Here is a 27,956-nt window from a genome sequence, read left to right as displayed (position 1 = left end):
ATACTTGTTCACCCACATTCTTATAGTTTATAAAGTGCATAATTAGAATTTCATTCATAATATTTATTACAGTTATTTATATAACAATATTAGGATAATTTATTAGTAATTATTTAATCTTGAACATTTCTTCATCAGGGTTGGCGTGAGGCGTTATGTACAAAATGCATACAAGTCCTGGAAACCTCTTCCTCTCCCACTGTGTTCACTGGGCGGGGTGGTGGGCGTGGCTTACAGTGGGTGTGGCCTGTGGTGGGCGGAGTCAGAGTTCACACGTGACGCTGGCATCCTCTGAATGGTCACAGTTGTGGATGTTCCATGCTATGTGAGAGCACTGAGTGAGAGCAGCTTCTCTGCCTGTGCACTTCAGATTGTCCATCTGGATTGTGCCATGGCCGGGACCGAAGTAGGCCATCACCTGGGCGGCTCGAGGCAGCCCACAGCCCATCTGCCTGCACACCACCTTCGCATCCACAATATCCCAAGCGTCATCACACACGGTTCCCCATTCTCCTCTCAGGAATATCTCCACACGGCCCTCACAGTGATTCAGGCCCCCTACGAGTCTGATGGTACCTTGAGAAGAGATAAAGAAAAAGAGGGATCAGCTGTGTGCCTTAACGGTAAGAGAGACTAGAAATAGTGTGTCTTTAATCATAGTATACAGAAAACTAGTTTTGGAGAAGTGTGCATTCATGCCTTTTCAGTTATTGTCCACAACCCCCATATTATTATAAATATTTTCTTTCTTAGTATTTTCGATTTCCAGTACAAATATCTAAATATTTTAATATCTAAGTGAGTTTATGCTTAAAACGAGAAACAATTATCTGTGCATTTAAAGCTGCAGTAGGTAACTTTTGTAAAAATATGTTTTTTACATATTTGTTAAACCTGTCATTATGTCCTGACAGTAGAATATGAGACAGATAATCTGTGAAAAAATCAAGCTCCTCTGGCTCCTCCCAGTGTCCTATTGCCATTTGCAGAAAGTCATCTGCTCCCGGTAAAAATCAACCAATCAGAGCTGCGGTCCGTAACTTTGTTTGTGTTCAAAATGTAGAAAAATGAACATAATAAGCGAGTACACCATGAATCCATTTTCCAAACCGTGTTTCTAGCTTGTCCTGAATCACTAGGGTGCACCTATAATAAGTGTTTATATTCGGACTATTTTAGATTGCTTCGGGGATACCGCGGCGGAGTAACCCAGTACCTTTGTGATTCTTCATAGACATAAACAGAGAGAAGTAGTTCCGGCTACGATGTTCTTCCGCAAGACGCAAGCAGTTCTGTTTATCAACCGCTAGAGCGTCAAAAGTTACCGACTGCAGCTTTAATTCAGAAGGAAAACAAGATTATTTTGTCTGACCTTATTCACAGATATTTTTTCTTGGAAAGATTCTGACCCATTATAATATTAAATAGCCAAATCTATCAGATCTATCACATATTCATTAATTCACAAAACACAGTGAACACAGATGATGAAAGAAACATATTATTTTATTGCTGCCAAATGATTAATCGCGATTGTTTGCGTCCAAAATAAAAGTTTTGTTTACACTATATATGTGTGTACACTGTGTATATATACATGCATGTATATATTTAAGAAAATTTTTGTTTATATATTAAATATATTTATAAATAATATCAAATATTAGAATCTGAATATATAAATGTATATACATGTAAATAATTTTAAATAATATACTGAATGTGTGTGTGTGTGTATATGTGTGTGTGTATATATATATATATATATATATATATATATATATATATATATATATATATATATATATATATACACACACACACATATACATACATCATATATATATATATATATACACAGTACACATAGATATATAATGTAAACAAAAACTGTAGGTATAACCAGTGTTTAATTATATACAGGTTTTCTGCGGGTTTTGAAAAGTTGTGATAAGTTCTGATTTTAAAGGGATATGTCACTCAAAACTGAAAACATTGACTGTTTCTGTAAAATCCTTTTGGATGTTAAGAGTCTAGAGTGATTCGGTGTTCTTACCCTCCGCTGGTGATGTGGTTGTAGTTGCTCTTGTAGGTTTCTCTGTCATCCATATGCCAAAGTCTTTTCCGACTACCATATACTCTGTAAGTGCTGAAAGAAAGTCAGCACAAAAGATATACTTCAAAATCTTCTTTTGGTTAACTTTCATTGACTGTGACATGAACGTATTCTTTTATAAACACTAACTTGTGGTTCTCATTCATGATCCATGGGTTGATAGTCATACTTGCATTCCTTAATCTTGTGTATATTTTAGTCTTTCTTCTTCTCTTAAATGCTCATATATTAGATGCATGCATTCATGTATTAATGCGTTAGTGGATGCACGTGGCCTGTGTGGAGGACGGCTTCCCTGCGGTCTGTGCTGATGATGATTTGCTCTGACGGACCTCTTTGTTTTTCATGTAGTCACGGCTGACTGACGTACAGAGGATGCTTCTAAATTAGCTGCAAATGCTGACCTTGAATCAAATGAGTGTGTGTTTGTAAGTGTGTGTGAAAGTGGAAGCGTGCCAGAGGAAAAAACGCCCGCAAGACTTGACCACAATTCAGCAGAACATTGTGTTGCAGCGAGGAATGTGTGTGTGTGTGTGTGTGTGTTTATAGTGATTAAATGGTGGTGTTGTGAATGAATGCATGAATTTCATGAATGAAGGATTAACAGCGCACACAAGTATTATCTATGCATTTCTTATCTTAAATATCATTTTCTTTTTTTGATTAGTAATATGCATGGCTAAGAATTCATTTGAACAACTTTAAAGATGATTTTCTCAATATTTAGATTTTTTTGCTCCCTCAGATTCCAGATTTTCTGATAGTTGTATCTCAGTCAAATATTGTCCTCCTAACAAACCACACATCAATGGAAAGCTTGTTTTTCAGATTTCGAAACATCCTAGGATAGCATAGTCCACTAAAAGAGGTAGAGCTTTTTCACATTTGGCTCCCAAACTCTGGAATATCCTTCCTGATAATGTTCAGGGTTCAGACACACTCTCTCTGTTTAAATCTAGATTAAAAACACATCTCTTTTAAAATGCATTTTTTCTGAAAAATCCTGTCATATGTGCACAAACTGACAGCCACCACTTATAAGCTACTACTAAATATTTGTAAAAAGCACTATACAAATAAACTTGAATTTAATTGAATTGAACTTAAGACTGGTTTTGTGGTCCAGGGAAAGATATGAATGTAAAATGCATGGCTTTTCAAAACTATTCCATGTGATTGTTCTGTAAGACTGTAAGGTATGTTATAATTCTCTTACGCTCACAGATGACTCCAGCGTCTTCGTAATGGCCGCAGTTATGCTGTCCCCAGCCCAGATTGAAGCAGTCGGACAGCTTCTGCTCGCTGCCACTGCAGTCCACGTTATCCAGCAGTATGGGACCGGAGCCGTAGCCGAAGTGAGCCAGAGGTTTGGCTGCGATAGCCGTCCCGCATCCCATCTGTCTGCAGACCACCTGAGCGTTGTCCATATCCCAGTCATCATCACAGACCGTTCCCCAGACGGTGAAGTAGAGGATTTCCACTCGGCCCTGACAGCTGTTGAGGCCATTCACCAAACGGATGCTCGGCTTCTCTGAAAGAGCCACGGATGAAGAGGGTTAGAGAGACACAACAGATAACTCACAAAACATACACTGCTGTTCAAACGTTTAGGATTTCACGGTCATCCAGCATGGTTTTCCAGCCTTTACCCTTACGCACAGAGATTGTTCCAGATTCTCTGAATCTTTGGATGATATTATGCACTGTAGATGATGATAACTTCAAACTCTTTGCAATTTTTCTCAGAGAAACTCCTTTCCGATATTGCGCCACTATTTTTCGCCGCAGCATTGGGGGAATTGGTGATCCTCTGCCCATCTTGACTTCTGATAAACACTGCCGCTCTGAGAGGCTCTTTTTATACCCAATCATGTTCCCAATTGACTTGATAAGTTGCAAATTGGCTTTTACTTTTGACTTTTCCGGCCTCTTATTGCTACCTGTCCCAATTTTTCTGGTAGCTCTCATGAAATCCAAAATGAGCCAATATTTGGCATGACATTTCAAAATGTCTCACTTTCAACATTTGATATGTTATCTATATTCTATTGTGAATAAAATATAAGTTTATGAAGTTTGTAAATTACTCCATTCCTTTTTTACTCACAATTTTTACAGTGTCCCAACTTTTTTGGAATCGGTTTGTAGATAGATAGATAGTCACTGGATGCTTCATGAGATGTTTGTGTCTTTGCTACCTTTCATTGTTGAGGCTGTAGAGACCGTCTCAGTTGCGGTTACAAGGCTTACTGCCACTGCTGTTTCTGTCCCTGAAGATAACGAAAAAGAACAGACAAAATATTTGTTCTCTGTGATGTTTTCAAAGGACGCCACCTGCTCTAAGGGGCTTATAATTCAGGACGGTCCTGTTAGCAGGCAGTGTGTGACAGATGGCATTATTGAAAATCACAGGTGAAGTTACAGGCTTTATGTACAGAATCGGCAGAGTTTATACCTGCTGTGCTTTCAGGAAGGATGAACTCTCTGCCTCTTGTCTCGGTGTTGATAATCGGGACCATGGTGGAACTGACACCTGAAATATGAGAGAGAATTAGATCTGCTATCCAAGGAATACACTATTATCCAATATTTACACACAGTCAGGTCTGAAAGTCTGAGATTACACTAAAAATCACTTGTTTTTTAGGTAAAAATAAAGATCTATCTATCTCATAAAAATGTTAAAGAAATTTGCAAAAAGAATGAAATTATGAGTGGAAGTGCAAAATAAAATTGCAAAAATATTGGAAAAAATTACCAAATAAAATAGCAAAATAATGGAAAACTATAAAATAAAATCACTATATATGTCTTATAAAGAAAAGAAAAAAAAGCTAAATAAATTTTAAATAATAATAAAAAATTATGTTGGACTGGATATATGAATATGGCTTGTTCAACAGAAAATGTACATTTTATGTGTGAGTTTAGTGAGTTGATGTGATGATCTTAATTTTTGATGTAAAAGCAGTGTGGATGTTTGTAACTTGAATGTGTGAGGCTCACATACACTTCCAGTCATATTAGCTGTACAGTCAGTTATGCTGCTTGATAGCAAACTGGTATTTATAATCATATTATTTGATATTATTATTGTATCCCTAATCATTAGTTTTTAGCAAGTATTTTTTCCTGTAGTTATTTACCTATAGTGACCGAAGAATCAGAAGAGTCGTGCACATCCACAGGAAATAGTAATAGGAAAGAAGCCCACCTGAGCAGATGACCCCGGCGTCCTCATGATGACCACAGTTGTGTACTCCCCAGCCGAGGCTGTTACAGGTGGCCAGGCTTCCCTCCTGCCCGTTACAATTCACATTGTCCAGCAAAATCCGTCCCGTGCCGTAGCCGAAGTAGGAATTTGAAGGTGCGCCGACAGCTTGTCCGCAGCCGACTTGTTGACACACGACTGAAGCGTCCACCATGCTCCAATCGTCATCACACACCGTCCCCCAGCTGCCCTGATAGTAGATCTCCACCCGGCCCTGACAGCGGTCCCCGGACCCCGCCAGACGCACCGCCCCGTCTCCTACAGCACACGACGGTCAGACGTAGTGTAAGGAACAACTGAATATGAGAGCGGACAGCTCTTTAAAAGTCATTTTTAACATTCCTTTTATAAAGAAATTTATAATATAGGCCTGTGCACTCTTAAAAATAAAGGTGCTTTACAGTAATGCTATAGAAGAACCTCTCTGTCTAAATGGTTTCATAAAGGAACCATTGTTTCTCAGTGTTTCTGTGGCTCAAGTGGTAGAGCATTGTGTTAGCAGCGCAAGGTTGTGGGTTCGATTCCCAGGGTTTAAATAAAAATTTTGTATGTAGCGGAGAAAAAGCGTCTGATAGATGTAAGAACCTTTAACATCCGAAGAAGCTTACTGTTTCACAAAAATGTCTTTGGGTCGAAAGAAGGTTCTTCAGATTTTAAAAAGATAAGAAAATTACTGAATGGTTCTTTGTGGAACCAAAAATGGTTCTTCTATAGCATCACTTGAAGAACATTTTGAAGCACATTTATTTTTAAGAGTGTACTGTAATAGAAATGTATTTATTTATTAAATTTTTTGACATTTTTTTTCAACACCAAATACCTTTACTGCTGTTGCTTTCTAATGCATAATAGATGTGTTACTCTCAAAAGACATCATTTTTGGAAAAAAAATTTTTTTTTGAGAATTATTGTATTCTTGTTTTAAAGTAAGAATTGATGCCTCAGAAAGTAAGAGGAAATTCAAACACTTTTACATTTAAATCACTGAGACCCTTTCAACGTTACACCAGATACTTCCATAAAATAATATGAATATGAGTCTGTGCTCTATGTCTCCAGTAATGTGTGTCAGTAAGATGAGATGTTAATGATCCGCACATATAACACAGTGATTGAGAGCTGAAGAAATCAATGCTCCTCAGAAGATGTGAGATGTTCTGGAGGCTTGTGAAGATCATTCCTCCGCTGAGGAACACTCAAACTAAAGCTTCTGGAAACAAACGCTCCTCAAAAGATCCTGAGGATCAGATTTGAGACTTGATTGCTGGAGAATTTCACGAGCTAAAGATGGACGTTTGTGCAATTAAATACCTTTTTTTTTTTTTTTTTACTGCAGGATTGAATATGAACTTGGCATTGAATATGATGCAGACGGAGGGCTACGGTTTCAAGTAAACACACACTAATGTGCCTCGAATTGGAAACATGAGGAACATATCATGAATTCCAATGCCATTAAATTCCCCAAACAAATTCCCATAAGGCTTTGTTTCTTTCTTTAGCTGTTATAACCTCTGAGCTATATTAGGTGAATAGATTATACTGAAACAGGATGAGAGAAGCAAAGACAGGATGAACATGATCCTTCAGAGGAAGTTCTGATGTGATCTGTAGTTCATCACTGCACTTTTCATTTGGGATAAATTGTTGAGTAATTATATAACCAAAATTAAATTTTGTATTTCTTAAGAATATATATTGTGACTCAGTAAATGCTGTAAAATAAGCAGTAAATGAAATAATAATAATAATAATAATAATAATAATAATAATAATAATAATAATAATAATAATAATAATAATAAATAAAATAAATAAACTTGTAAAACAGCTGGAGTAAAAATTAAATAATTAAAAATATATAGACATTTAAAAACATATTTTAAAATATTTAAAACTAAATCTTACTGTTATTAATATAACACTAATTATAATGAGCCACTGTGCAGTTTTGGAGGGAAATCAACAGTACAAGCAACTTCAGTATGAGAAGAAATCTCTGGTGTTTTGTGTCTCTGTGAAATATTCCATCTTGTTTAATCAAATTTAGTTCGGTAATCCTAACATTCCATAATATGTTTATGTAAAACACAAAAATGAATTAGAAGTGGATATATCCTCATGTAAAAGTAAAAAAAGGGCCGAATAAACTTTGCAACTCACTTAAAGTAGAGATCAGACGGGACGGTGTGGTGGGCTCCAGGCCTCGGGGTTCGATGGCATTATTGCCTGTGAGAAACGAACAAGTCATGATCTCACTTAAATGAATCTTAATAAGATTTTTATTTGTCACATATATGATTATAAAGAGCATTATAACCCATGAACCCATGCAAAGAAACTTTAATGCACTAAAAAAAAAAAAAAAAAAAAAAAGCAGAAGCAGGAAAAAAGAGCTTGGATGTTTCAGCATATTGACTCTGAGTGGTGTTCCTTGGGTCTCTCCACATACCTTTACAGGTGACGGCCACGTCTTCATAGTGGTAGCAGTTATGGACACCCCATCCCTGATTCCTGCACTGACTGAGGTCCATCTCTCCTCCTTTACAGTCCACGTTGTCCAGCAGGATGGGACCGGATCCCTGGCCGAACCTGGAGCTGGTTCCCACAGCCACGGCCACACCGCAGTCCAGAAGCCGACACACCACATTGGAGTCCACCATGTCCCAGTCGTCATCGCACACCGTCCCCCACGTGCTGTTAAAGAGCACCTCCACACGGCCCTCGCACGGGTTCCTGCCGTTCACCAGCCGCACTGGAAGCCCAGCGCATTACTTTCAGCATTATACTGCGACACTGTCACTATAACTACTTTTTGTTGAGCGATATATTGCCCTCGAAGTAATTGCGATAAGCAATTTTATTTTCATTTTTTTAAAGACCATCTTATGCCACCGAATGTAACAGCATAACAATGCAAGAAGGCCTACATACTTCCAAATGACAAAAAACTTTTAATTGTTAACTCTTTCCCCGCAATTTTTTACAGCTTTTCATGTTTTCACTGTTATACACTTGGGGGCGCTATTACACATCTACAGTACAAAACCTCCCAAACAAAAACACACATGAACAGGATGGAAAAACTAGTGATCTCTTATGTAATTAGATGCATATGATAAATAATGCGATCATCAGCAATAGACAGCATATGAATGAAAACTGTATAACGTTATGGAGTAAAAATGTTGATCCAGAAAGGTGTATACAGGTATCTCTGTGCAATCTTCGGAGGTGTTGATGGAAGTGAATTACTGGATTTATGCTTTTATAATCGTACTGAATATTATCCAGATTTGATGTCTCACCTTTTTAGTTAGTTTTAGAATTTTGTTTTGTTTTAGCTTTTTAACTTTACTTTTCAAGTTAAACTAAATTAATATTTCATTTCAGTTTCATTTAGTATTTAGTATTGTTTTAGTTTTATTATCTATGATAACTCTGGAAATTGCTAGAACATGCAGGGTACATGTATGTTTCAGTGTTATTTTGATATAACTGAAATAATATTATAGTTCTTATAAATATTTTTAATTAGCCTATATTTGTTGCATTTTCTTTTTCATTTTAGTTAAAGGTTTAGAAATGTATTTTTTTTTTTTATATTTATTATTTTATAAACATGTCTCTATATTTTTAAAATTGATTCTTATTTCAGTTCTAGTTTTAGTTATTTTAATAGTTTTTGTATATCCAGTTCCACTAAATGAAAACATTGTCTTGGCAGCCATCAAAAATGTTATTATACATCTATTATCTTTTTATTTTATATATATATATATCTTTCATAGTTTTATTCAGTAATTTGTTATTTTTCACATGTCATTTTAGTATAATTGAGATATTATTATAATTTTTATTAATATTTTGAATTAGTTTTTATTTATATTTAGTTAGTAGAATACATTTTATTATAAATTAGTATGCATTTTATTTATATTAATATTTTCTGATTGCATTTTAATTTTAAAGTTTTGATAATTTTACTGTGTTTTTGTTACATTTATTTATTAAAAAACATTTCTGTATAGTTTTTATTTTTATTTAGCACCTCAGAGTATGGTACATAAAAAGTGACAGAGTAATGGTTTCAGTTTATGTTAACTATTTATAACTCCGGTATGTTTTTAAGCTATGTCTTTGGAAAACTCATGTTTTTTTAAGATCAAAAATATATATTTTGCAACTTAATGGAGAAATTTGAGTCTTTATTTTTGCATGTAAAATATTCTCTTTGAACTATGTCAGTGCTATGGTACTGAATCTTGAATTTATACATGTACCACGGTAAATACATGGTGCTCCAATTTACCTTAAAGAATTTGTAAAAAAAATTATACAAATAAATTGCATAGTTCAATATATTTATATCATATTTATATGAACATGATATTTCAAAGAATAACATTATATTGCTATTATACATCCATAAAATGGTATTACCTTGCAATACCTTGGTATAATATTCAAACAAGACATTATGCATGTCCAAAAACAGAAGAGAAAAGTGCATATATGAAAACGGCTGGTTTCTGAATAACACACTGCACGGCTCAAATATAATGATATAATGAAGCCTGTAAGAATGTCTCTAATCCCCTTCAACGTAACGCACAATAATAAGTCTAAATATGACATACGACTCCAAAAAGAGAGTGAGGACATGGCATAGCGGTGGAGAAGGGATTGTGTATTTTCTGGTGCCTCAGTGCCAATTATGATCCTTTCCTGCCGTGATCCTGCCAATGCGCGACGGGAAACTTCTCTTTTCTTAAAAGGGTGTTCTCATACAAAGATGTAAGAAAGAGTGAGAGAGTGAGATCCTAACACGCTCACCTTGAGACTGTGTTGTCACTGGGGCATTTGTGTTGGTGGCTGTTGAAAAAAAAACAGGAGAGAAAGTCAAAGAGAGAGCAAACAACGATTGTGTCAAATTATTTGTTGAAAGGAAGCTCTTGGCGCTCCAGAGCTGCGGCCCTCTATATCTACTACATCTATTTTCCTGTAATTTTAGACTGGTGAAAATAGGGAGACTCTGAATTCAGCTCGGGCTGTGAGACGCACAGACTCACTGCTGAACAGATGTAAGAAACAATATTACACACATCTCATAATGCAAGATCAGATGGTCAGACTGAACAAATTCAGACAGTGGATATTGAATCTCAAATATAGAGAAAAATATTAGCAGTAATTCTACTTGTTACCAATGTAGACCTCTGAGACGCATTAATGAGCCACATATTTTGGATACGTTTTAGAAATATTACAGTATGTAAAAGTTTTTCTTTGTTTTTCGTAGTTTCATTGTGTGCCATGTTTAATTTGTTTGTGATGTATGTGTATATATACAGTATATACATATATATTTGTGCATATATATATATATATATATATATATATATATATATATATATATATATATATATATATATATATATATATATTGTATATACACTTCCATTCAAAAGTTTGGGATCAGTAAGATTTATTATTATTGTTATTATTATGTAAAAGTAAATCAGCAAGGACACATATTGATCAAAGGTGGCGATGTTACATTGTTAGGATTTTTTATTTATTTAAACTGTTATTTTAAATTGTTATACTGTTATACTGTTTTCTACTGTATTTTTGGAAAAAATATAAAAAATAAGTGTAATCTTGGTGAGCATTAGAGTATTCGTTCAAAAACATTTGTACAAATCTTACCGAACCCCCCCAAAAAAAAGGTAGAGAAATGAAATGAATAATACTTTAAATTAAATGAATAAATCTGTATTTGAGTGCACTGTTTCTCTGTGACTAATCAAATGTGTGGTCAACTCCATGCTTTCATTAATGTATATGTACTCTTAAATATTGAATATTTTTATGAATGAATGTTTTATGACATGGTTAGCTAGACATGATTTTGCCTAGATGATTTTGTTAGTAGTGTTTTTGACCAAGCGCTTCCCTTCCCTTCTCTCCTCAGACACACTTTCACTGGGTCTGTAGCAGTATTGAGACAGCTAGAGGCTTTTGTATAACTGTGAATCAATGGAGCTCGATTTCAGCTCCTGACAAAGAAAGCCGAAAAAAGCCTTTTTTTTTCAACACATCCCATTTAGGTCAGTTTATAACCTTAACCTTTAATATGTATGTTGCTGAAATGTTATTCGCTAGTGGGTTAATATTAATGCATTTGGAAAAAACTGGGTGTAAAAGCTAGTTAGAAATTGCTAGTAAATTTTTCATTACAATGAGTCATTACAAGAAGAGCATGCAACACATTTAAACATTACATTCTGAAGTAGAAAAACTTATTTTTTTTCTTGTAAAATATACTTGTTTTATAAAAACTCGTTAACTTTGAGAAAGGTTCTTTTTTTCATGCAAGTATTCACTATGGAAGCCCACTTCTGAGGAATAAAAAGGTAATTGGGACTTTTTATCTCACAGTTCTGAGTGTATACAGCAACCCACGATTCCGAATTCATAAACAAACTAATTTAAATAAAAAGCTGCAATAATTTTTTTATGTTTTTATTCAGTAGTATTCAAGATTTTACATTGTACATTTTCAAATGTTTTGCCGCCACAATGTAGCAAGTTGTTTAGAATGTTGCTTCATGGTTGCTATGATGCTCTGAGTTGTTTGTAGAATGTTGTTATGCGGTTGCTATGGTGGTTTCTAGGAAATTGTTAATGAAAGGTCAAAGGTTTTGTTTAAAATGATACTTACTGGAAACTGATCTTTGCTGGAGTTTGATGTCTTCTGCATATAGAAAAGATCAACACAATTATTAACATCATCATCAAATAAGTTAAATACACGCATTATCTCACATCTCTGCTGGCGTTTGCATGATTATGAATCATTTGTAAGATTCTTTGAGAGTCATTGATCTGCTTGAACACCCATAATGCTCATGCTATTGCATATAATGCTATTTTTGATCAAATAAATGTGGCTTTGGTCAGCAAAAGAGACTTAATTACTCCAAACGTTTGACCGGTAGCGTATATTTTATATCTGTACAGCTGAGACGCACCGGTTGGAAGGAAGCAGGTGAATGTGATCAGTAAGAACGACGCCAGCAGGCAGGTGAGGATCCAGGCAGCAGATTTACAGCATCTGTTCATGGCAGAATAGATGCAGCTGGACGCCTGCAACACATACAAACACCTTGTGTGAGACCTTTATCCTCTCAAGACCCGTTTATCTGCGTTTTCTGTCTTCTACTGTTGCTTATTTTCACTATAGCTGTACAGTAACTAGGCTACTACTGAGTCTGCTGCTCAGTGATTGGACAGCTTCATCTCATAGTACATTATGTAAAAACACACATGCACTCATATACTGATATACGAGAGCAGGCCCATCGCTTGTGACCTGGTCATATGCTATCCAGAGAGGTTTTTATGCTCTAGAGATGGAGTAAAATGTGTTTATGTATAAATGAGTGATGCATTTTAATGTAGAGTCATGCATTGTATGTATTTTTGCATGTGAAAGTAATTTTCGGTTGCTTTCAGATTGATTTGCATGTCCAAATTTGACCCATTTTTTGGATCTGGATTCTAGAACTCTTATACATATAATTGCAAGTTCACAACACTTCTCTTTTTGTTTTCCCCAAACCCCTTCTGACCTCATGCTGGAATGCGTGTAAATGGTGGGATTGGGCTCAGGATCTCGGCTCTGGGGGAGAATATGATATTCGGCGGCGCAGATAGTGAACATTCCGGGCCTTGGGTGCACAAAAAGACATTTCTGCTGTCTGTGGCCGCCATCGTCAGCGGCTAAACGCTGCTTCCTGCGAATCTGTCACTGGGACCGTCCTGAACGCTCAGGCAGCTGATGACACCGCTGGGGTACAGAAGAGGGGTAGATAGTGGAGGAAGAAGGGCAGGACGGAAAGCATTTAGCATTGGTTGCCTTATGTCTGTGAGAACCTGGATTACTTCAGCTAGTTTCCAAGTCAACATTTGCCATTTTAGTTTAACTTGATATATGAAAATTACAAAAAGATGCATATAGACATTTTAGTTTCTTAATAAAACTAAAATAACACTATAGTGAGCACTAACCATCAGATAAACATATTGTAGTTAACTAAAACTAAACTAAAAAAAAATAAAAATTGCGAAGGCAACCATTCTCATTTCTGTTAATTTAAGTTGATGCATTAAAATAACTAAAACCTTAATAATAAAAATGATTTACTTTAAACCAAAAACTAATAAAAATGACAAAAATACGCAACAAAATTACTAAAACTTTTTTTTTTTTTTTTTACTAAAATGATCATGAAAGCTTAAAAATAAAATCTAATTCAAAATATTAACAAAAATTTAAAATAAATAAAACTGGTGAGACCTGACATCAAATTAACACGAGCTTCAGCCCAGGGTTATTACATGCAACTGAAACTAAATCCATAAAAAATATATAATTTTAACTTAAATCAAATATTTGTAAAATAAATTAATCAATTTAATTCTAGTTGAAAACTTTTTTTTTTTTTTTACAAAAACACAATATAATTATTAAAACATTAACTGAAATGAAAACAAAAACTACTTCAAAATATTAATTAAAACTATAAAAGTATCTCCCAAAATGACATTGCTTCAGCCAGCAGTTTGCATAATTGGATGCTCAAAGGGAAAATTGCATTGTAAGAGATCTTATTTGTGTTTTTTCTCTTCTTCAGGTGCCTCAAGAAGTCAGAAACCTCACAATGATCATATAAGGCAAGCCAAACTGAATCGAAACCTCTGTCTGACAGCAACCAAAAGCAAATCAAATCACGGCCTATTCACATGAAGTTTCAGCATTTGAAGAGCTAAAACCCTGACGCTCAGATTGAGAACTTTCTAACGAGAGCCTGCAGACAAAATGGTGCAGTTGTGAAGGCCTGAAAATGAATCTAGTCACCAATATTACGTTTTCAATACTCCATTCATGGCTGGATGAAGCATGGATCCACGAGGGAATAATGTTGGCTTTTGTGTGGCCTGTGTTTGCACTCCCTCTCTCTCCTTCTCACGCTGACAGATCCCAGCCGCTTGCAGAAATACACACAGATAAACTGGGAGAGAACTGTCATCTCGCTTTTGACTCCAAACTGGATTTTGATCCAAGTTCACCATCAAAAGATTAACTTTGATTGTTTTATGGTTTCTGGTGTTATTTCTTTTCAATTAAGACTTTGCAAAGAAATTGGTGAACCTTAAGTTTGAATAATGAATATTTAAAAGAATCTACTTTTGGAAAATAATAATAAACCACAACTAATAACTATTGCAAAATTCCAGATTCTATCATTTTTCTAAAGATATGCATGATTTTAATATATACAATGATATTTAATTCAGTATAGAACAATATATTGCAGTAAGTTTCTTTTGACAAGTTGTATATAAAAAAAAGATAATTTCAATAATTAGCTTTTTTCATATATATATATATATATATATATATATATATATATATATATAATAAAAAACTAATAATAAAACACTTTATTATTATTTTAAATATATAGTAATATATTATTACAAAGGTGCTTTATGAAAAAAAATGTATATATAAAAGTTATATAAATATTTTTTGCATAAAGCAAATTTTGTTTTATTTTAAGGGTTATGGTTAATTTCAATTATAATTTTTTTTTCACAATATCAGAATTACAAAATATTAGTTTTTTTAATATATATATATATATATATATAAATATATTAATATTTTTGCATAAAGCATATGTTGAAAAGTTGTTTTTTTTAAGAAGTATTTTTATATGTTGTTTTTGACTACACCATCATTTTTCACAATGATTTATTACAGAATATGCTATTTAAATAAAAATATAATTTATTTTTTTTATTTAAAAAAATTATAATATTTATTATTATTTTATTTATGCCTCATAATGATAAGTATAAACATACCTTAGTTGAAAAGCAGTTTTCTTCAAATTCAGAAATAAAAGCACAAAAAGGCAACAGTCCACTGTGCTCTGTAATTCAGATGACTTGCAGCTCACAGGACGATTCTCCGACTCTCAGAGGTAAACTTTTCCTGGGAAAAGAGAAAAACAGTAGTGCGTCCAGCAGAAGAGCCACAAGGTCTTTCATCTCATTAACCTTGTGAGTCTATAAGTATATGGCTGCTCGAAAAAAAATTAAATAAAAGGACAATAGCATTGTATGTTAATGCCCTGACACCTCGTCCCTGCTGGGTTCATGTGAGTGAAGAGGAAAAGGGAGGAGGACAGAAGACCGGCCCTTCACAGCTATCTCAGCATCTCTGGTTTCAGGTTGCACTCACAGAAGGTGTGGTTCATCCAAAGCGCTGTACAGGAACGTGCAGGTGCATGCTTTTACATTGTCATTACCGAGCTTTCACATTTTGCATATAAAACCAAATTTTAAATCTGTATGTTCAGGCTTTTAAGTTCTGGCCATCAGACTCATCCTGCTCCTCCGCTTGATCAATAGTGTTCGGCTGTAGTCACAATATCAGTTCATTCACTTTGATTGTGCTAATGTTTGGACAGCTTCCATGATCATTACTGCCACTGTGTGAAGCATTTGACCTCAAATAGCCAAATAGGCATTCATTGCATCCAGTGGGGACATAATTACTGATTATAATGAGTTATTTTGTCTTTTTACACTGCGTATATAGAAAACCATGTGTGCATTTGTTATCGGGAATTGACAGACAACAAACTTGACTCTACACTGCTCAAAACTCAGGTTTTAATCATCAGTGGCAAATCCTTTACATATGAAAACATACTTACAGGTTGTGAGTCAGAACAGCCGGCATTGTAGGTTCAGGAAACAGTCCTCTGTTAAATGCATTGCACACAAACAAATATTTAGGTTGAACTGTTCTGGAACAGTGTTGTAAATACAACTTCACCACTGATTTCTAGTCATGTCCTTTTTTGGAAGTCAAAACAAAGTACTGGAGCTTCGCTTTCAAAACAAAACACACAGCGTTTCCATGAAATGGAACAACGAGAATAAAAGTTCTGCCTTCTTTCTTTGCATGAAGATATTGTCCTGGTCCCTACGTATTTTGGGTTTGGTAAGGGGTGTTTGTTGTCAACGGTTCAGAAAACGAGAAATAAAGTGCGTGCATCTGTAATAAAACGTCCCTCACTTGGCTTCAGAAGAGGGGGGGGGGGGGTAAAGCGAATCCATGTGTTTTTGTAAGATAAATATCCAGACTTTTTTTCTCACTTCTGTTACTGTTGGGAACTGGACGATTAGAGAACAACACGCTGGTCACGAATAAGAAGCACAAAACGAGGGTTTGTAAAAAAAAAAAAAAAAAACCTTGTTGGAGCTTAGTAGCCAAGAGGAGACTGGTTTTCTTTTTGTTGAACTAAGGAAACTTTGTTTTCTTTGCTCCTACACTTCCCAGAGGTGGGCATACGATGCATATTTTTCTTTTTATCCGTCTGCAAGTCTTCCACAAAAAAAGGGTTTATTACATTTGAAATATATAAGTTTTTTATATAACTCCCATTGGATTCATCTAAAAGAAGAAAGCCACATACACCTAGGATGCTTCGGGGTGAGTAAAAATAAACTGATTCAGACACTTTTTCATTACTTTTGATTATTTTTATATATAGCTGGAGTCATTGAAAGCAGACAGATCTGACAGTAGCCAATATTTGTATCTTTTCTTATTTTTAATGCTATCATGTAATTTGAGGACACTGAAATAATACAAAAAAATGACAATTTATTATTTAATTTTATGTAGAAATAACATAATTCAGGAACTAGTGTGATGTCTGGAATCAAGGAATATCCCGGAATATCACACTAGTTCCTGGATTACATATTTCCTTTTGTGTGGTTGTAACACAGTACAAAACTTCATATTCACGGGAAGAAGGAGGCGGGAACCGGCGGGCAATCAAATTACATTTTAATAATCAAAATAAACACAAAACAGCACGGCAGCCCCTCACAGACGACAGACGTGCACAAACAAAATCAAAACACAAAATAAAGTCCAGGCCTGGTCCTCTCTCGTCCTTCACTGTCGTCGCTCCATCATTAATCGTCATTAACAGCATTAATCGTCTCTATTTAGTTTATTGAAGAGCCATGTAGAACCACACTGCATTTGGCTTGTTTACATGAGGAACATCCCTTACTCGCTTACATGTCACTTGTCTATTCAGTACTCACTGAGTCCCCCTAGTGGTTTGGCAAGAACATTACAATTAAAGAGGTTATTTACAATACCCTGACAGTTACTTCCCCAACACATCTAGTACTTACACAAACGTTGATCACACTACAAACAATACAAAACTATGCTATAGATACAGAAAAGATGAATTCATTGTTTACCTGGGTCTTCAGTCTGTGATTAGCTCACCTCAGCTCTTGTCTGACAAGTCTTCAGGTTCAAGTCATTCCTTAATCACGTGTTAATCAATTCCCTTTCGGCTCAAGACGGCATTGACTGACACAGGTGAACTACTACCATAGACAGTAAAATAAATAGACACAGCGACCCCATTGGATTCAACAGAGACAAGTGAAGTCACTTAGAAGTACGCACTTCCTGGGGGTCGAGCGAACTGTGCAGACTCAAACTGAACTTGTTGACGTAGATGTTACATGAGCAACCTGTAAATCTTCTAACCGCTGTGCCAAGAGAAATCTGAATCACCCACCGAATCTTGCAGACATTGTTGAATAATTTTGTCCTGTTGCTTTTATGGACTCTCTATGGGCTTCTCCCTTGACTTCATGCCTCCACGTCCCCCCGATTGCCTCATAGACAGTAAAAGATTGTCTGCCAGCTTCACCTCCTCTCCATACTGTAATTTCTCTACTGTGCGACAGAGAGTCGTAGGTTATAATGCAATCGTAAGCCTATTTTTTACAAAAACTGCTTCTATGGGGCCATAACGCAAGATACAAGGTATTGGGGCCTTTTATACATTTTCGTGTTTCTTTCAAAATAATGAATGGACAAATGGAGTCTTTAAATGCCTCAGATGTAAAGTTATTTGCTGTCAAAGTGAAGCAAAAAAATGAATGGGAGTCAATGGAATGCTAACAGCAGGTGGGGGTCCGCTAGCCAATGGCGGCGCACAGGGGTGCTTCAAAAAAATATGAAATCCTGCCCCCCTGTTTACTACCAGTCGACCGGAAGTTGAAGTCGGCCGCGTGCCGCCATCTTGTAGCAGAACTTCACTTGCGTTAGCATCCCATTGACTCCCATTCATTTTGGCGTCACTTTGATAGCGAATAACTTTACATCTGAGGCGTTTAAAGACTCCATTTGTCCATTAATTATTTCTAAAGAAACACGAAAATGTATAAAAGGCTCCATTACCTTGTATCCTACCTTATGTTCCCGTAGAAACAGTTTTTGTAAAAAATAGGCTATAGACTCTCTGTCGCACAGTAGAGAAATTACCGTATGTACAGGAGGAGAAGCTCGCAGGCAATCTTTTACTGTCTATGAGTCTATCGGGGGGACGTGGAGGTATAAAAAGTCAAGGGAGATAATTAATCAGAATACTTACTCCTGCTCACTCACGCCAAAGAACTCCTCGCTCAAGCTCGCCGTCTCTGCAAGATTAACGATGGCAGTTTGCACACACAGCTACTAGAAGATTTACATCTGTCAGACAAGTTGCTGACGTCGTCTAGCTTAGTTTGAGTCTGCGCGTCAGAAACGGAAGTGCTAAAAAACGCTAAAAATGGGCTTCACTTGTCTCAATTGAGTTCCAATGGGGTCGCTGTGTCCATTTCTTTTACTGTCTATGATTACTATGCGCATGCGCGACTGAATCATCCCCCGAGATGACTCGTTCTTCCTGAGTCACATTAGAGATTCGTTCAAAATGAGGTGTTAAGAACCGTTTCTGTTGGACACGTCCGATTCGAGAATCGAGGAGCTGATGATACTGCGCATGTGTGATTCAGCGTGAAGCAGACCAACACACAGAGCGTCTGAACCAAACTGATTCTTTTGGTGATTGATTCTGAACTGATTCTGTGCTAGTGTTATGAGTGCGGGTAAACTGAAGGCTTGAATCAATCTCCAATGACGCAATTACGTCGAGCGCAAAAGAACCAGTGAACCCTTTTTTTCAACCGGTTTATTGAATCGAACTGTCCAAAAGAAGTACTGGTGATCCGAAAACTGATGCAACCGGTTCTTGACTCGAGAACGAGTCAGTCTTTTGTTCATTATCTGGCTCGGCTCGGTGTTCATCTTCTGTTCTCTCTTCACAGCAGTTCAATCAGTGTACTGTTTGAGTAAATGAATTACTCCGGGATATTGGTTTGTTTGAACTCAGAGGGAGTGTTAGCCACATTAAACAAGTTAACAGTTTAAGTCATTTGTGGATTTATACGTATTAGAGACGTAAACCGTTTAAAACGATTCAGTTCGATTTGGTGACAGGAAGAGAGGACAAAGTTGAATAAAGTCGTAGTTTTTGCTATTTTTGGACCAAAATGTATTTACGATGCTTCAAAATATTCTAATGGACCCTCTGATGTCACATGGACTACTTTGGTGATGTTTTTCTTACCTTTCTGGACATGGACAGTAGACCGTACACACAGCTTCAATGGAGGGACTGAGAGCTCTCAGACTAAATCTAAAATATCTTAAACTGTGTTCAGAGGATAAACTGAGGTTTTACGGGTTTGGAACGACATGAGGGTGATGACATGAGTCATTAATGACATAATTTTGATTTTTCGATGAACTAACCCTTTAAGTCATCACCCTTCCTCTTAATTTCTCTCAACCAACTTCATTATTGTAGCTGATGAAGCACTGCAACATTATTTTACCATTCGGAGTACATTCTGTTAGCAGGTGTTAATAAAACAAAGACTTGCCATTTGAAATAAGAAATTTATTGCCCTTTAGGTTAGAAGAAGCATAATCTTTTATAAAACCTTTGGAATGATGATTCAAACCAGTCTGCAATAATTTCACCACAATACAATGTTTGTGAAAGTAAACAAAGATGTGTTTGTAATAAAACTCTTCTACATACAGTAGGCACTGGACTGGAGATGTTTTAATGGTGTAGCACTGAATAAAGCTTTTATATCTGCATTAGTTGATTATATCCCATATATCAGCCTATTCTGTATACAGTATGGTGTTTTATTATCTCTGTGTCTATGTATTAGAAGTATTCAATAGGATCATGTTGAGATTTGGACGTCTGGATCCCGTGCAGCTGGAGTTTTTCTCCAGCGTGAGGAAGCGGCTTATGAACCTTCAGATGCACAAATTCATCTCTTCCAACATTTACCTGAAGAGAGAGATGCGAAGCATGAAAAAAAAGCTTTTTACACATGCTTTGAACTTTCAGAAAGCAGATGGCAAGCTGTAACATATCAGTCCAAACAGCTGATAAAACCATCACAATCCAGTCCATCAGTTCATGTCTTGAGAAACCAAAAGCTGCGTGTTTGTAAGAAACAAATCCATCAAGACGTTTTTAACTTTAATTTCCAGCTCAAATATGAGTCATCTACTCATAATACTGCTGTCTCCAGTGGAAAAGTCTGAATCAGGAGAGAAATAAGCACCGTTGAAACACTTCTAAATAAATATATGGGATTTTCATGATAGAGGACAACAGGAAATTGACTTTTTCATTTCTTTCACGGACTGTATTTTGGACAGAAGCAATGGCTTTAAGTTAAAAACCCCTTAATGATGGATTTGTTTTTTACAAACATGCAACTTTTGGCTTCTCAAGACATTAACTGATGGACTGGAGCGGTGTGGATTATTATGATGTTTTTATCAGCTGTTTGGACTCTCATTCTGACGGCACCCATTCACTGCAGAGCATCCATTGATGAGACACTGATGCAATGCAACATTTCTCTAAATCTGATGAAGAAAAAAACTCATCCTAATCTTGGTTCTGAGGATGAGTAATAAATGTTTTAAATGTTTTTGCCTTAAGATAAGATCACATCCTGGTCTTCAGAGTTTACCTTGATGAAGTAGTTGGTTCCGGCCACAACCTGTACGGTAAAAGATTTGGCAATGAAAACGGCAAACTTCTTCCCTGCCTTCTCTTCAGCGTGATGTTTGACCTGAATCAAAAGACAGATTTCAGAATTAATGCAAACATGTTTAATTTAATTTAATCTGGTCCTAAAATGTGCTTCTTTTTCAGTAAACAATGTCATGTGTTTTGATCTCGACTGAAAAAACCGGTTTTGCAGTATGTGATTTTTCAAGTTTGATGGCTTACTACGACACACACATGAATGCTTCCTCAATAACGCGTGACGTGAAGAAGATGGGCTATTCCTCCTTTATTTCTAAATCAGTTAAACGGGTAAAAGTGTGCTATTTGCTTTGGGAAGCTGTTGCTGTGAACCCACATCATTCAGTCAAACAAACTCCCCATGCAACTGAAACAGATGATTGTTAGACTTCAAACACAAAACCAATCCCTCAGCGAGAGATAGCAGGAACATTAGGAGCAGCCAAATCTACAGTTCGGTGCTTTCTGAGAAAAGAAGATCTCAGTGGTGAGCTCAGAAACATAAAAAGGTCTGGACATAAAGAAAAACACCCTTTCATAATGTCCAACCAAGTGAAGAACACTTTTTAGGGGGTAGGCATGTCATTGTCAAGGAGAAGACTTCACGAGAGAAAATACAGAGGCTTCACCACAAGGTGCAAAGCCAGATTAGACTTGGCCAAAAGACATCTAAAAAAAGCCAGACTTCTTCTGGAAAAGGATTCTTTTGATTAATATCAACCTGTACCAGAATGATAGGAAGAAAAGAGTATGGAAAAGGCTAGGAACAGCTCATACAAAAACAGTCCAAATATAATATAGATGCACCTAACTCTATAAAGTAATACACTTTAGGCAAAATCAAACACTTAAAACACTTTTATCCAACATACATCATACAACAGAAGCAGTCAAAACTAACAATAGGGGAATAATATGTAAGTCTTGTTTAATCTAATGCAGTACACGTAGCAAGGGTGTTTTTTAAATAATAAATTAAAAGGATACAAGTGAATAGAATCAGGGAAAAAAATTCTAATAAAAATAAAACAAAAAAAATAGAGAATGGTAGTGTTAGAGGTTCTTTTTATTTATTAAATTTAAAAGAAGGCAAGAAGTAAGAATAGAAATAGAATAGAGAGTGGTAATGTTAGAGGGTCTTTTTTATAAATAAAATAAAACGTCAAAATAATAGAAAAATAATACAGAATGCTATTGTTATATGGGCTTTTTATAAATAAAATAAGTCAAAAGAATAGAAAAATAATACAGAATGCTAGTGTTAGAAGCTTTTTTTAAAGAAAACGATTAAGAAGAATAGAGAATGCTAGAATGCACAAGGATCATTTTTTTTATCCTAAACAAAAAGTAAACAAAAAGACAGAATAGACAGTTAGAGTTAGAGATCACATGAAGTTGGGAGAGATGTGTGTTACTCGTTTCTTGAAGAAGGGATTGAGTTGTGCAGCTCATTCAACCAGGAGGTAACATTTAATGTGAAAGTAATTGAAAGTGATTTTGTGCCTCTTTGGGATGCCACTATAATGCAACGTTCACTTGCAGAGCTAACTAATAAATAATGATCACAGCTTATAATAACTAATAAATATACAAACTAATAAATACACACCACTTGCATTCCTACATCAGCTGACTTACAGCATCAAAACACACTCAGAGGCTCCAGTCTCACCTCATCGCAGATCTTCTGCACCTCAGCAGTGGCTTGCTTCACCACGGATGGACCTCCAACCAGTGTCGCCATTACTGTAATGTTTCGCTGATCGGTGTCGAGATGTAGAAAAACTGTTTTTCACAGTCCAGTTTGAGAGTAATGTCACTGCTACAGTATTTATGTGGTTTACACCACTATGAGCCATCGGCGGAATGTACCATGTTGTCGGAAGAGGTGGGGGTTGATAAAAAAAAAAAAAAAAAATTCAACAACAATTTCACATGAGTTATGACTATAACAGTAATTATATATAACTAAATCTTGTATAAAAGGAATACGTGAAATACATTTATGTATCATGGCATCTGATATATCATGGTAATTTCCTCTTATATTTTGGTTTAGACCAACACAAATGTGAGGAGAAGTAAAATTGTGGGCGTGGCTTATCAGACCGGGCGTTCTCTCTGATTGGTGAACTCCGGTGGCATAAATAATAACTTTTTCTATTTTAATTACACACGATGTTTTCGATTTTTAACGGCTCTTAGAATTACTTTATTAAATTCTCAACGATTACATTATTGTCCAGATAGCTGCAGAAGCGTTAACATAAGCGACCCCGTCACGTGGTGTACGTTACTTTTCTCAGTGCTGATCTGAACGGACCGATCACAAGTGATTACTAGTGATTACTAGATAAATGTTTGATTTAATAAAAAATAAAACAATTAAACAAAAAACGTGTCTGGATAAGACATTGCTTATTCGTTTAGATTAACAAGTTTAAACGATTAAATTGAAACATCTCCAATAAAATAAAATAAAAATTATATATATATATATATATACACAATAAAACGCCCACAAAGAAAATCTGCTTATATGAGACATACGCGACCAGCGACACTCCTATACGTGTAATCGCCTCATTCATACGCTGGTAGTTAAACCAAACAAACTGCTTTAGATCAGTCATAGCTGCTTATTTTAGACTTAATCCTATCTTTACTCAAAAGCGCACGTATCTTATATAGAATTCGATAGAGATGAATAGACTGACGCATCTAGTGGCGCTGCTCCTTCTGTGTGTCTCAGCATTCAGAGCGGATCAATGCGATGATGGAGCTGACCGATGCAACAAATGGACCGAGACATCTCACAATCGACCTCTAAATACAGGTAAAGTATTGAGCTCGCACTGTCTGAAATGATGAAGATGTTAGAGAAATGTTTTTAAAAAAAATCGACTTTAATGTGTCAGATTTGTATTCCAGTGGCTGAATGTGGGAAAGTAACACTGTCATTCATAGTAAGCATGAGAGATTGCACGTATGGGTCAGTGACGCATGGGTCAGAGTTGCATCATCAGCGTTCCTTTTCCTTTGTCATAACCTGCCTGGTTATAATAAATCAAAGTCGGTTGAATAGCAGTCAGCTGTTACATTTAAGTTCACAATTAGATTATACTAGTTTACCTCAACCGTTTACTAAGGATGCAATGCTAGATTCTGTTCATTCTTTGGTGTAAAAAGCTCACATTAGCAATTAAATAAAAAATATTTTTGGTCCCCGATTTTTTTTAATGGTTGTCTAATGTATGAAGACTTTTTGGGTATAGTTTGTCACGGTTTACTTTATTTCAATATACTCACTATACTATATATAGTGTCCTGCACCCACTAGTAAAAAATAAATAAATAAATAAATAAATAAATAATAATAATCCAAAAAAAAAAAAAAAAAAAAAAAAAAAAAAATATATATATATATATATATATATATATATATATATATATATATATATATATATATATATATATATATATATATATAAATGAATATGTTTTAATTTGACTGTGAATTAATTCTTGTTAAAACTACAAAGTAATTTAGTCATGAGAAGTGAGTGGATTTCTGTCTTTCTTATATGTTCTTGACTAGCTAGTGATATTTAGCGTGTATTACTACATCTTATTCTTATCCTGCATTTATTTTTTTGTGAAAACACGAGTAAAAACCAACTTTCCCACTGAGTATATTAGTTTAGTTTAATTAATTACTGTGACAGACCCTTATGACGAATATTGATTCATACAGGTCACTAAATCAGCATGAACTGTGTTTGGGTGGGAGTCTAGATTCCCACGAGAATCTGCACTATGACACACATTAAGTAATACTTTTTTTTCTTAATTTTTCTTTCGGGATGATGCACTGTAAATCAGTTTTGGGGGGCAAAATAAACATAATATTTATTTAAATGTAAAAAATATATATTTTTCTATAGATGGCCCAATCCTGTCATTTATACTTTGATATGTCCTTTTATCTTAATTGTTTCATTGCAACTTATCGGTGAATTTTCATTCTTTTCTGAAGGATCATGTGACACTGAAGACTGGAGTAATGATGCTGAAAATTCAGCTTTGCATCACAGAAATAAATTACATTGTGCAATACATTTAAACAAAAAACAGTGCTTTTATTGTAATAATATTTCACAATATTAATGTTCTTACTGTGTTTTTATTCAAATAAATGCAGTCTCGGTGAGCAAAAGAGACTTTAAAAACATTAATCAAATTTACCAACCAAAAAAATCATTCACAAAAAAAAATCTACTAGGTTTGAAATCATAAAATAGTATTTATTTTAATTCTCAACACATCACTTGTGCTATTTTGGGGCCTCCTGTAGTTCTACTGATCTATATTTGTCCGTAATATCAGATATTAAATGCTAAAATATATTTAATAGATGGAATACACTAGTAAACACAGCTTTGCAGTATGAGTTAGCATCAGGATGGAGTCCGTGTTCACCTGTCGTGTGTTTCAGATGATGTTGTGACGTACGAGCAGCTGAAGGACATGATGTCCACCGGAAGCGTGCAGCTTTTCGATGTGCGTGAACCAGACGAACTGGAAGCAGGATTTATTCCAGGAGCCACTAACATTCCCTGTAAGTCACCAGCACACACAGATCAGCACAGACACACACACACACACAGACATGATGAGTTACCGTGTTTCTGCTCATGCAGTGGGAGACGTGGAGCAGGCCCTCAGACTGAACCCAGATCAGTTTAGAGAGCGCTACGGCGTCCCGAAGCCCGGTTTAGAGGACTCAGACTTTGTGCTGTACTGCCAGAGAGGCGTCCGCAGCCTCAGCGCGCTGGAGACCGCAAGAGATCTGGGATACAGCAAGTATATAAACACACACACACACTCATAGGTGTAATGGTTTTTATACTGTACAAACTGTATTTTCTGTAGTATCGCTCTACACCTAAACTTACCCCTGAAAGAAAAATTTATGCATTCAAAAAAATGTTGTATGTTTTTAAGCCTTCTGAGTAACTGAGACACAGGTAGTGTCCTCGTAGACCAACTTCATATTGTAATATCTGTGTCATACCCATGTCATTATACAGATTTGTGTCCTAGTGCACACACAGACACACACACACACACACACAGACACACACACACACACACACACACACACACACAGAGGTATTCATATCATTATGGGAACTCTCCATAGATGTGATGGTTCTTCTACTGTATGAACTATATTTTCTATCCCCTTACACTAGGAAACTATCTGCTATTATAGTAAAAAAAAAAAAAAATATATATATATATATATATATATATAAATGAAAATGAGAAACTAGCTGAAATAAAATATGTATATATATATATATATATATATGTATATATATATATATATATATATATATATATATATATATATATATATATATATATATAGATAGATAGATATATAGATAGATATAGATATAGATATTGTTTATTCTACTGTATTTCAAGTAGCAAGTCTTGCTTATGTTTTTTTTTTTTGCTAAACAAGTCTTTTTATAATTTAAAACACTTTTTTAACTTATTATTTTTATTATTTATTTATTTTCTTTTACCTGAAGTGGCATCAGTTATATTGCTGATCAGTTACATATATTATTAGTGTTTTGTTTTCCAGTAGTTGAAGGAGGCTTTGTTTCATACTCAGCACAATTATGATTTATGACATTTACATACACTGAATCTCAAAACAGTCGGCAAAATAAATTCACAAATAATTTTTTTGCTCTAAAATATTATATTGGCTTTTTTTCTTATAAAACCTCATGACAACTCATTTAATTTATGTTCTCAAGTAATGAAACTCATGGTGAGTGTGTTTGTCTCTCAGAGCCCGTCATTATTCTGGAGGATACAGCGAGTGGATTGAGCTGGAGCCTCAGTAAACCAAGCTTGTTTCCTCCTGGTGAAGGACCATGAAGATGTAGAATGAAATCTATACAGCGCTTGACTGTTAAAACGACAACACAGACCAAAAATGTGCTATTCATAATATCTCAGATGTATCTATATATTTTTGGTAAAGAAATAAAATAAATTAAAAATAAATAATGAATGTTGCATTGCAAATGTTTATGATAGTTTGGTTGTTTTTATGCCGTAGAATGATTTTGACATGATTTTGTCAGCACAAACTTCACAGCAATAGATCCAGCTAAAAATATTTTAAGCTATTTGCGGTAGATTTATGTTTTCCCAAATAGCTCAAACAAACAGTACAAAAAAGTTATTAAATTTATTCAATTCAATTCAAGTTTATTTGTATATAATACAAATCGTTACAAAGCAACTTTACAGAAAATTATGTTTCTACAATATTTAGTAATAGCTTATAAGTGGTGACTGTCAGTTTGTGCACGTATGACAGGATTTGTAGAAAAATTAATACAAGACGTAGTCAGCCAGATGATGAACATTATTATTATTATTAATAATTAATAATTATTATATG

The 27,956-nt window shown here is 35.2% G+C and overlaps 3 protein-coding genes across 3 annotated transcripts; 1 reads left to right on the top strand and 2 right to left on the bottom strand.

Moving 5' to 3' along the window:
- Window positions 1-61: 61 nt before the first annotated feature.
- Window positions 62-16,132, bottom strand: LOC113073403 (scavenger receptor cysteine-rich domain-containing group B protein). The gene is made up of 12 exons (XM_026246285.1): window positions 15,327-16,132; window positions 12,425-12,539; window positions 12,115-12,147; window positions 10,224-10,262; window positions 7,840-8,142; window positions 7,551-7,616; window positions 5,331-5,645; window positions 4,572-4,649; window positions 4,315-4,386; window positions 3,333-3,647; window positions 2,057-2,149; window positions 62-576 (listed from the first exon to the last, which is right to left on the bottom strand). The coding sequence occupies exons 2-12, from the start codon at window positions 12,513-12,515 to the stop codon at window positions 263-265; spliced, it is 1,719 nt and encodes a 572-aa protein (XP_026102070.1). The 5' UTR covers window positions 12,516-12,539; window positions 15,327-16,132; the 3' UTR covers window positions 62-262.
- Window positions 16,133-20,278: 4,146 nt separating this feature from the next.
- LOC113073387 (cystatin-B-like) lies at window positions 20,279-23,337 on the bottom strand. Its single transcript, XM_026246284.1, has 3 exons — window positions 23,136-23,337; window positions 21,405-21,506; window positions 20,279-20,707 (listed from the first exon to the last, which is right to left on the bottom strand). Exons 1-3 carry the CDS (start codon window positions 23,205-23,207, stop codon window positions 20,579-20,581), a joined length of 303 nt encoding a protein of 100 aa, XP_026102069.1. The 5' UTR covers window positions 23,208-23,337; the 3' UTR covers window positions 20,279-20,578.
- Window positions 23,338-23,963: 626 nt separating this feature from the next.
- LOC113073371 (thiosulfate:glutathione sulfurtransferase) lies at window positions 23,964-27,542 on the top strand. The gene is made up of 4 exons (XM_026246283.1): window positions 23,964-24,299; window positions 25,959-26,081; window positions 26,164-26,326; window positions 27,336-27,542. The coding sequence occupies exons 1-4, from the start codon at window positions 24,167-24,169 to the stop codon at window positions 27,388-27,390; spliced, it is 474 nt and encodes a 157-aa protein (XP_026102068.1). The 5' UTR covers window positions 23,964-24,166; the 3' UTR covers window positions 27,391-27,542.
- Window positions 27,543-27,956: the final 414 nt, after the last annotated feature.

The sequence above is a fragment of the Carassius auratus genome, chromosome 5 (assembly GCF_003368295.1).
Source record: "Carassius auratus strain Wakin chromosome 5, ASM336829v1, whole genome shotgun sequence".
Lineage (NCBI taxonomy): Eukaryota > Metazoa > Chordata > Actinopteri > Cypriniformes > Cyprinidae > Carassius > Carassius auratus.
The sequence above is the reverse complement of the archived record's forward strand: the minus strand, read 5'-3'. Positions and strand labels throughout refer to the sequence as shown.